Here is an 11949-nt window from a genome sequence, read left to right as displayed (position 1 = left end):
CCACCACAGTATGACAAACTGACAGACGAGTGGTGGAACTTAGGACTCATTAAGTATTATTTGCCTTTCAAAATATATAATAAATTTCAAGAAAGAAAAATGGAAGTAAACTAAATAGGAAAATTTATAAATAACTTATGGTTCATGCACTTGGCATAGATTCCATTATAGTATACTGACACCGTGATTGCAACAGTGGGCTCAAAGAGAGTTAACAGTGTGAGGCTGCCACAGGACGGTGTGACAGTGTTTTGTTCTGCTGTATATAGGGGTTTCTGTGAGTTGGAACCTACTTGATGAAACCAAAAAACAACAGCACATATGCATGTCATGTAGTTACACAGGTTACCTAACAATTACAAAAATAGTTCATTGAAAAATAGGCTAAAAAACTCTATAAGTATATTATTTATGCAAGAATGTTAGGGTAACAATTTAATGAGACAATTAATCCATTAAGTTAGGATAAAGTCTCTGGTAAATCAGTGCCTAGTGGATATGGATTTAAAGTAACAACAAGGGAACTAGGCATAAATTTCTCACTGTCTTGCTGCAGAATCTTGTATAAACATTTATTTCTCTGTGCTTCAGTATTATTGTATTTAGCATAGAGAACCCTTAACGCTACCCTTTTCCTGTTTCATGATGCCTTGGGAAAACATTGTTGAGTAATATGTAAAGCACTGGAGCCTATTTTAGGAAGCTACATAATGTTTTAGAGACTATTATTGATTTAGACAGCAAAGAATAGCCTACAGGTAAATCCTGTAAGGTACTTTTACACAAGCACACACCTACCTTCCTGTTGGCACATCTCATGTTTGGCAGGTGTAGTCTATTCCTAACAGGAAGGAATAGGTGCTTCATTGTATTTCTGAAGTCAGGAAATTTTGCAAAACTAAGTGATTGACAGTTTTCTCGTTTCTGAGGTCAAATTTTCATAAATCATTCAACTTGGATAAACTGAAAATGTGGTTTATCTAGTAATTGTTGAAATTTAGTAATGACATTTTAATACCTGGTATTTAAGTATTTCCTCCAAACCACTTACCCTAGCAATATATAAGAATTCTCAATGGAAAGATGTCCTAAAATATAAAAAAGGAAACAAAGACATTGGCCATTGAAAACCCATATGAACAGCAGCAGAATATTGTCTGGTATCGTGCCAGTAGATTGGAAGGCACTCAAAATACGACTGTGGAAGAGCTGCCCCCTCAAAGTACAGTTGACCTTAATAACATGGATGGAGTAAAGCTCTCAGGATCTTCATTTGCCGATGAGGCACAGCTCAATATGAGAAGAAACAGCTGCAAGCATCCATTAATATCTGATGTGAAATATGCAAAGTATAAATCTAGGAAAATTGGTTGTCAACAATGAAAGTAACACATAAAGATTAATAACCTATATCATTCGTGAGCTAAAATGAGCTAGTATTGGCCCATTTTGAAATGGACATTCATGTAGTTTTCTATGCTGGGAATGACAGATTCAATCAGAACAGTGTCACATTCATCATCAAAAAGAGCATTTCAAGATCTATCTTGAAGTACCTTGCTGTCTGTGATAGAATAATATCTGTACATCTACAAAGAAAATCAGTTAATACTTCTACTAATCAAATATAACCATCAACAACTAAAGCCAAAGAATTCTGCCAACCTCTGTAGTCCAAAATTGATCAAACATGCAACTGAAATGCATTGATCATTCCTGGTGAGTGAAATGCAAAAATTGGAAACAAAGGGAAAGGATCATGGTTGGAAAATATGGCCTTGGTGATAGAAATAATGCTTTCAATTACATGCTAGAATTTTGCAAGACCAACTACTTATGTGTTGCAAATACATTTTTTCAACAACATAAACAACAACTGTACATGAGGGCCTGATCAGGTGGCATACATATTAATCAAACTGACAGCATCTGTGGGAAGAGACAACGAAGAAGATCTAGATCACAGCCAAAACAAGTTTAGAGGCCAACTGTTGAACATATCATCAATTGCTGATATGAAAGTTCAAGCTGGAGCTGAAGAAAATTAAAATAAGTCCACAAGAACTAAAATATGACCTGAGTATATCCCACCTTAATTTAGAGACCATCTCAAGAACCGATTTGACACATTGAACACTAATGACCAAAGACCAGAGGAGATGTGGAGTGACATAAAAAACATCATCCATGAAGAAAGCAAAAGTTTATGAAAAGACAGGGAAGAAAGTAAAGACCAAAATGGATGTCAAAAGACATTCTGAAACTTTCAACAGACTGATGCAGCACTGGAGGCACTAACTCATCTAAGCCAAGAAATTTGGAAGATACCTAGTTATCTGGCCATCCAGTTGGAAGAGATTCATATTTGTGTCCACTTTAAATTTAGGTGACCCAACAGAATGCCAAAATCATCAGACAATATCATTCATATTACTTGCAAATAAAATTTTGCTGAAGATAATTCAAAAAGGATTGCAGCAGTACATTGAGTGGGAACTGCCAGAAATTCAACCTGGATTCAGAAGAGGCCATGGAAGGAGGGATATCATTGCTAATGTCAGATGGATCTTCGCTGAAAGCAGAGAATACCAAAAATGTGTTTGCTTGTACTTTATTGACTATTTAAAGGCATTAGACTATGTGGATCATAAAAAACTATGGATAGTTAGCATTGTGAATAATGAGGATTCCAGAATACTTAATTGTGCTTAAAAGGAACTTGTACCTAGAACAAGAGGCAGTTGTTTGAATAGAACAAGAGGATAGTGAATGGTTTAAAATCAGGAAGATTGTGAGTCAGGGTTGTTATCTTTCACAATACTTACTCAATCTGTTTGCTATACTGATTAAATAATCCAAGAAACCAGATTATATTAAGAAGAATATGTCATTAAGATTGAAGGAAGACTCATTAACAACCTACTATATGCAGATGATACAACCCTGCTTGCTGGAAGCAAAGAGGACTTGGTGAATTTCAAAGACTGCAGCCTTCAGTATGGATTTTACCTAAATGTAAAGAAAACAAAAATTCTTACAACTGGACCCATAAGTAACATCATGATAAATGGGGAAAATGTTGAACTTGTCAAAGACGTCATTTTCCTTAGATTACTAATTAGCACTCATGAACCAGCAGTCAGGAAGTCAAATAATATATTCCCTTAGACAAGGAGTCCTGGTAGGATAGTGGATTACAAGCTGGGATGCTAGCTGCAATGTCATCAGTTCAAATCTACCAGTCGCTCCTTGGGAGAAAGATGAGGTTTTCTGCTCCCTTAAAGAGTAACAGCCTCAGAAACCCTATACAAAGTCACTGTGAGCCGGAACTAATTTCACGACAACCCACCACCGTATCCCATTAGGAGATAGGCTGCAAAGACCTCTTTTAAGTGTTAAAGAGCAAAGATACCAGTTTGAGGACTGAGGTGCACCTGACCCAAACCTTGGTATGTTCCGTTACCTCATGTGCATGTAAAAGTTGGATGGTGAATAAGGAAGACCAGTGAAGAATCAATGCATTTTAATATGGTGTTGGTAAAGAAGAGTGACACTACTATGGACTGCCAAAAGAACAAACAAATTTGCCTTGAAAAAAGTGCAGCCAGAATGCTCCTTAGAAGCAAGGTTGGTATGGCAAAATTTTACCTTTGGTACTGTGAACATGTTGCCAGTAGGGATCAGTCCCTTTCATGCTTGGTGAAAGGAGGATCAGCGAAAAAAAAAGAAGACGTTCAATGAGATGGGTTGACATAGTGGCAGCAACAGTAGGTTTAAAAATAACAATTGTGAAGGTGGGGCAGCACGTGGCATTGTTGCTTTTTGTTTTGCATAGGGTCACTATGAGTTGGATCCAACTTATGGCAACTTACAAAAATAACAATTAATCATAATATTTAAAGTGAATAAAATCTCTTGTTTTATCACTGGGTGTGTTAGGTTGGGCTTTCTGGAGAAGCAAATGCAGTAAAGCTTAAATATGTATATATGTATATATGGAGTTTATGGTGTTGGAGAAGAATATTAAAAGAACCATGGACTGCCAAAAGAACAAACCAGTCTATGTTGTAAAATGTACAGCCAGAATGCTCCTTGGAAGCCAGGATGGCTAGACATCATCTCTCATACTTCACACATATTTATTAGGAGGGACCAGTCCCTGGAGAAGGGTATCATGTTTGGTAAAGAGAGTTGGAAAAAAAGAAGAAAATCCCCAATGAGATGGATTCACACAGTGGTGGCAGCAATGGGCTCAGGCTTAGGACAATTGTGAAGTTGGTGCAGGACCGGCCAGTGTTTTGTTCTGTTGTGCATAAGGTTGCTATAAGTTGGTACCAACTCAATGGCACCTAACAACAATAACAGCAGCAAAGGGAAGTTTTTAGTCAAAAAATGGCCCATACAATTGTAGAGGTGTCTAATTCCAAGTCTATGGGTTAGATGTCTGGCTGGAGTCCCATAAACTTGAGTTATTTTTCAGAGTTGTATGCAATTGATAAATTTATTTCTTAACAAGACTTCCAAACTGTCTAAACTATTGTATGTAACACTAAGAATACCTTCATTCCTTCAGTATCTTGCTCTGTTTGCTGTGTTTATTTGCAAAGGACCTCATGCTTGGGTTTATATAATGTAAATGTTACAAACTGTGGAGCAGACTAGACGTTTTGCTCAGCTGTCTTAGAGGAGGGGAAGTTGTGTATGGAAATCTACTTGGGTAGAATTTTCACTTATAAGGATTATTACTATGTTAAGAATTAAAATAAACTTCTGGTTGAGGTTTTATAGTTTCTGTAAAAATAAAATTAGTGGTCTGATCCTATTATCCTTTGACAAGCAAAACTGTAATTGATTTACTTGAATGTGATCTCTCTCCTCTAGAGTAACCTAAGACCTATGAGCACTGAGAACGGGCGCCTGGATTTTTGATTCTCTGTTTTCAGTTTAATTGATGGATTTTCAATTAGCAATAAAAATCTCTTTTCTTTCACTAAGAATCCTGAATGATACAGGTCATATAACACACAGTAATAGAAACTTTTCAAATGTAGTGCAGAAAGACCAGATTTATTGGTGTGTCAAATCATTTTAATTTATTTAAATTATTTGCAAACTACTTGGATGTGAAGTTTTTACCAGCCAGCACCTAATTCCTTGCTTTAATAAGTTGGCCTTATAGAAAAGAAAGAAATATAATGCATAAGAATTGCACAATATACAAACTAGCATATTATCTAAGTAACACGTGGAAGATTGCTAGCGTTTTTGTGTCAAAACATATGCTTCTTTTAGGTAAAAGTCAGTTTGCAACTGCTCTGTCTTTTCTTGTCATTGTCTAGTAATTGATTCATTCACAACCTTAATGCAAGCAATTAATGTATGGACATGAAGATCATGAGTACCTTCATGTGGCATCTAATGCTGACATAATCCAAGGATCTGGGTTAAAGTTTTGTTGTTGTTGTTGTTTTAACTTCAAACACTTGGCATTCTGTATCATTGTCTCTCTCTTAACACTAACATTTTATTTCTTATCATGACTTCCAGCACTGTCTGGTGACAGGCAAATAATGTTCTTCTTAAGTCAAAACACACCTAACAGTAATTGTGCTTTTCATATTCTTTTTTCCTTCCCGTACCATCCTATCCCCAACTTAGGTTGGAAAGGCTGGTGGACGTCCTGAGGAAGAAAGTTGGAACAGGGACCATTCGGACTGTGATCTGACTGAAAAAACGACTGTCTGGGGAAGCAATCACATGTGGTGACCAGGCTGCTTCATTCAACACTGTGTAAACACTAAAGCCTTAACTTAGCAAACAGTTGTTAGAAGTGGGACACTCCAACCACATTCCAAGCTGAGATAAAATCAAATCACAAATGTTTAACCACTTTGCTGCTGACTTATTTATCCGAATGTATTAACTACAGTCTTTCAACAACGGGTAGCTATAAAGTTGCAGCTTATTTTGTAGCTGTTTTATATCTCAATATAGTTTCATAATTCTTATTCTTGGGAGATCATTATGGAGAAACATGGTTAAGTTGGTCATGATCTTGTCTTACATATGGCACTTGTGTAATCAAAATGCAGCAAAGTAAATTTTAATCTAAAGCTTAATCAACACTGTGTTAGTCAAAATTTCAAATATATGCATATTTTAATATAGAACATATTTCTTAACCAATGGTAGTGGCTCAGATACAGGCACGTGTAACTTTCCTTCAACACATGTGTATGATCTTTGTTGGTATTAAAGAATATTAACTAGATGAATAGATGATAAAAATTAAATGTATCATTTACTTTAATAAGAATCTGGTACATTAAAATTTAATTCCTAAAGGAATGAATTTTGTTTCACTAGAACTTATGCTGGCAGTGTTGAATAAAAAGAAGAGATTTTTAATATGCATAAATTTGTATTGTCAGTATTTTTTAATGTTGGTTTAATTTTCTAAAATCTATACAATCTATAGAAATTTCCAAGTCTCTGTCCAGTAGACCAGAGTAGCTTTTGCTGAAAAACAATAGGTACCAGCATGCCTCTGTCTTGAAAGAGTAGAGGCCATCGGACCAGGTAAATATTCTTTGTGATTGTCATTACTTAGATTATTACTTGAACGTTTGTTATGGAAAAGAGGAATCCAATACATAGTAAAATTAAAATGTAAAACTTAAGAACTTAGAAAAAAGTGAGGCTGCAAGTTGGTTCCATTTACCTAAACTTTTCTATTATTTAAGAGATCATTTTAAGTAGGCACAACATAATAGTCAATTCTAATCATATAGAGTTCTGAATAAAATAAAACAGATGTTTATCTATTTGGCTATAAGAACAGGTTGATTAGATGAGAGACCGATAGGATATGACTATATGAAAAATGTTCTGAGTCCGTTTACTTTTAAAATTCATCTTTAAGATTGAGCTAAATTATATGCCATTGCCTATTTTCATAATTAGGATATAGTAATTTACTAAAACTATTATTTCATATACCACTGGAGATTATTTGTTAGGATTTTAACTATAGGAAATATAGGATGCTTTCTCATTGGTTGCAAAAGAATCATAATACTAACTGTTTATTTTTTGTTAGCTCTGTATCCTTTAGCTTAACTGGAAGTTGACACCATCATGTTGCCTTAAAATATGTATTTTTTTTACTATGAGGATTAGAAAATGTAAATGCAAGGCGTTTATAATTATGCATTGTTTGGTCACATGTGGAGTCACATGATGGATTTTAATAGAAACTTGTAACAGCTCCATACTGAAATCAACTAGGAAAGTACAAAAGTAATTTTCTAGCTTTTTTCATAAAATAAGGAATATTCATTCATTCCTAAACCCTCCCAAAAACTCACAAGTGAACTTAAATTTTCAGTTTAGTTCTGAAAAACATATAGATCGCTTCTGAGTTACTTTGTTTGGGTTTTGGAGGGTAAAAAATTATAGTATAAAAACATCTCATACTTTTCAAACATCTTCCTCAGATTAGAACAATTGATTCTCATAATCAATATCCACAGCAGTTTTTATAGAACTTGATACTATAAAAACTAAATATACAAAACAATTGTAACATTCACTATTACTCAGTGTAGATAATGTGTCAGAAGTATCACATTTGCTTGAAAGTCAGTTGTTTACAAATAGAAAGTATTATAACATAATATCATCATTAAGAAAGTATTATAACATAATATTATCATTAATTGATTTCTTATACTTAAAAATATCCCGAACAATATTTTAGAGTAGTCTTTATATATGTATGCATACTGAAATAATCGTGTTTGCTGAAGATGGGATTTCTACAGATTCAATGATAGTATGACTTCAAAAGTAATCCGTATCACTCAGTTATGTTGCTTTCAGTTTGCGTTAAGCATCATTAGGTCTAATTCCTATAGTAATATGAGAACCCACTTCTCATAAAAATAAGTACCTCAGAGTAAAGACAGAAAACTTAATACTAACATTTGTAGCACTTGGTGATTTACAAGATCCTTTCACATCTTTTTCTTTTCATTCAATCCTCACAACAACCTTTTAAGAATAATAATATAGATATGTAATAATATGAGTCAGAACTGACTTGACACACTTAACAACAACAGGTAATAATGATGATTCTAGTATTATTGTTATTACATCTATTTTACAGATGAAGGAACAGAGAGGCTATGAATTTGCCAAGGATTAGCTAGATTTAACAATCTGGGTCTTATGATTAAATTCCATGAAATTGCTGGTCCTCCAAACCTTTCTATAAGAAAAAGAAAAGATCAAAGGTAGGATTTAACTCTTGAAATTCCTGTTATTACTGTACTGTATGAATATTGAGAATACCATGGGCTGCCAAAAGAACAAACAGATTTGTGTTGGAAGAAGTGCAACCAGAGTGCTCCTTGGAGGCCAGGATGGCCAAACATCGTCTATCATATTTCAGACATATTGTCAGGAGAAACCAGTCGCTGGAGAAGGATATCATGTTTGGTGAGGTGGAAGGTCAGAGAAAAAGAGGAAGACTCTTTTTCCAATGAGATGGATTGGCAAAGTGACAGCATCAATGTGCTCAACCGTGGCAACAATTGTGAGGTTGGCCCAGGACCGGGCAGTATTTCATTCTGTTGTGCATAGGGTTGCTTTGAGTCGGTACCAACTCGATGGCACCTAACAGCAACAACATGTTCTTCTTTCAATGAAATAACAACAATGTGCCTGTGTACATGTTGTTAAGTGCCTCATATCGACCCTGTACAGAGTTTTCGAGGAATGACTGGTGGGTTTGACCTACCAACCCTACAGTTAGCAGTCCAGTGCTTATCCTACAGCACCACACATTATTATTATCTCTCTTTAGTATTTTACTAGAGTCTTGGTGAGGGACTGTGGGTTAGTGTGCTAAACTGCAAAGCTGGTTTGAACCGCAAGGTTGGCAATTGAAACTCACCAGCTGCTCCTAGGAAACGCTATACAAAGTCACTATGAGTCGGAACCAACTGACTTAAAACACTTAAAAGCACTTAAAAACAACATAGTAGTTTACTAACAGCATTCTTTCCCTTGTTGGTAAGTGCCAACAAGTGGGTTCCTACTCATAGGGACCCTATATAAGGTTTCTGAGGAACGACTGATGGGTTTGAACCCCTGAAATTGCAGTTAGCGGTCCGGTAATTATCCTACAGCACCATTCCAGGACTTTCCCTTAGCGCATTGTTGTTGTTGTTAAGTCCCATCGAGTCGATTCTGACCCATAGCGACCGTGTACAGGGTCTGTAAATCTTTATGGGAACAGAAAGTCTCGTCTTTCTCCTCCAGAGCCACTGGTAGTATCAAACTGCTGACCTTGAGGTTAGCAACCCAACTTGTAACCCCTATGCTACCAGAGCTCCTTTAGCCACCTTGGCCACGACTAATTATAAATATTTTAAGTAGCAATAAAAATATTAATTGAAAATAACCTTGAGATGCTTTGTAGTATTTTTAATTTGGCTTGATGTTATAACCTAGTGGTTTTATGAAATGGTAGTTTAAACTCATTCCTACAGGCATCAGTTATCAAGCTATGAGCAACGTTATTAGTTGCAAGATATAAGCAACATGTTAATAGATAATAATTAATATATGAGAAATTTTCATTCTTTTATAAATAAGTTATTAGGTTAAATTTTTGTATTTTTTAAAAAAATTGTAATCTTTTATCTAGTGAAATGTTATGCTTGCCTTTTAAAATGAGAAAGTGGATCATATGTCTTTTTTCCCAATTAAAACGGATTTATTTTAAAAAATACTTTATCCAGGTTTTCCATGAAGGTTTATACAGCAAATGAGCTCCCACTGAACATTTTTACACATATTATTCAGTGACATTGGTTATGTTTTCCATATTGTTTTCAACATTCTCAATATTTCTGTTCTGGTTGCTGCATTATTGCTGCTTCCTTGCCCAACTTTCCCTTCTCATCTTTGTTTGAGAGTAAACGCGGATTAAATAGATTGTATATAATCTACTTACATATACAAGCAGCCTTCAAAAAGTTCATGTAACAATAGAATGAAGATAGAATTTATTCCATGCACTTTTTGACGCCCCCGCTTAGTATGCATGGGTGATACGGTTTTATGTATCAATCTGTTATTTAAAGATGACCCCCAGCTATAGTTTCAGTTAAAAGGATATTTTGTAGGAGGACTCCCAGGTTTCTCTCAGTCCAGTAAAGCTGGCATTTTTGTTGTTGTTCTACAGTTTTATCCCAGAGACTATCTACTGTGGACCTGGTCAAAAGAATTTATAATGGTAGCTATTGTTAAGTCGGTTCCAATTTTTAGAGACCCTGTGAAGTTTCTGAGGAGTGGCTGGTGGGATTGAACCACTGACCTTACAGTCCAGTGCTTATCCTACAGAACTCTTTTAAGTGCTATGGAATCCTTTCTGACTCTGTACAGGGTTTCCAAGAAGCTTCTAGTGGGTTTGAACTGCCAACCTTGGGCTGATCCAACAGCACCAAACCATCTAATTCTTCTGATCTCTGATAGGTAAGGCTATTCTAGTTACGTTTTGCTGCAGAAATATTGATCCTGGGAGCTGCTCCAGATCTCTTTAAGGATGCTATTAAAACTACATGTACTGTGTTACTGCTTTAAAATCAACAATAACAACTCAACTGAGATCCTAAGGATTTCATTATCATAGACTAGACCCACTCTCCCCACTAGCTCACCATGTTGGCTTACACCATCTTGCTTTCTCTGTAACATGCCAATTGTGCTTATCTCAAGGCATTTGCACTTGCTAGGAGTCCTGGTGTGGCACTACAGGACAATGCACTGGACTTCAACGTCAGTGATTCAAACCTACCAGCAGCTCCTCAGAAACGCTATACAGGGTCGCTGTGGGTTGGAACCAACTCAATGACACTTAACACCTTAACACCAAAATACTTTTATATAGGAATGTAGGAGTTTCAACTCAAAGCAACCCTGACTAGGGTGTCTGAGAATCAGTTGTAGGGTCTGAACCACTAATCTTGTGGTTAGCAGTCCAGTGCTTATCCCACAGTGGTACACCAGGACCTAATAGTAGGATAATAGAGCCAGGTAATAGGTCCTGGTGTGGTGCTGTGGGTTTATGAGCTTGGCTGCAAAATTGGTTTGATCTGCAAGGTCTGTGGTTCAAGCTCACCAACTGCTCCCAGGAAACCTTATTCAGGATCACTATGGGTTACAACTGACTCAACATAAGCCAGATAGGATCACTGAGTCAGAATTAACTTGGTACAACAGGATTTTAGTGGGGGAGCCCAGGGTGTGTGTGTGTTTAGTGGTGGGGGTTGGGGTAGGTTAGGTGATTTATCCAAGGCTATAAAGGCAGAAGTAGCAGAGATGGGATTTACCTACACATGAACATAAAGATGGCTGTGTAATGGGGTAAGGGTTGCATGAGGAACTTGAACTCAGAAAAATACCAAGTATATTATTGTTAAGTGCCATGGAGTTGGTTTAGACTCCAGTACTTATCCTACAGTGCCACACCAGGACTCCCACAACGTTCTAGAAATGCCTCTAATATCCTAGATGTTTTCACCCCATGAAAAAATAACTAAATAAGACTATAAATAAACATAACTTTAAGTTTTATACACACGAAGAACTGGCAGTTTGTACCATATAAAACATGGAACTTTTCCACATTTTTTGTAGCCCCTCCCCCATCTTATCTACAATTGAAAAAAAAAAGACTGGCATCTCACACACTTGAATATTTGGTAATACTATGAGGCCCTTGGACATACACAGAACTCCCTCCCTATCTCACACACATGCACAACACACACTTAACATGCCACAAAGTATAATTTTCATTTTATTTTCTTGCAGGTTGGTTTTACTTCAGCCTTTTAAGGGCTCAATTCTTTACATGGGCTTTGGTGGCGATTGGGG

The 11949-nt window shown here is 36.1% G+C and overlaps 1 protein-coding gene across 1 annotated transcript in view; it reads left to right on the top strand.

The window, feature by feature from the left end:
• The window catches only part of MIPOL1 (mirror-image polydactyly 1), a 369629-nt gene extending 363217 nt beyond the window's left edge, over positions 1 to 6412 (top strand). Inside the window, exon 11 of the mRNA XM_006835500.1 lies at positions 5659 to 6412. Within this exon, the coding sequence (XP_006835563.1) occupies positions 5659 to 5725 (67 nt within the window). The 3' untranslated portion in view covers positions 5726 to 6412. The remainder of the gene's footprint in view (positions 1 to 5658) is intronic.
• Positions 6413 to 11949: the final 5537 nt, after the last annotated feature.

Source organism: Chrysochloris asiatica, unplaced genomic scaffold, assembly GCF_000296735.1.
Source record: "Chrysochloris asiatica unplaced genomic scaffold, ChrAsi1.0 scaffold00017, whole genome shotgun sequence".
Taxonomy (NCBI): domain Eukaryota; kingdom Metazoa; phylum Chordata; class Mammalia; order Afrosoricida; family Chrysochloridae; genus Chrysochloris; species Chrysochloris asiatica.
This window is presented reverse-complemented; position numbering and strand designations above follow the sequence as displayed.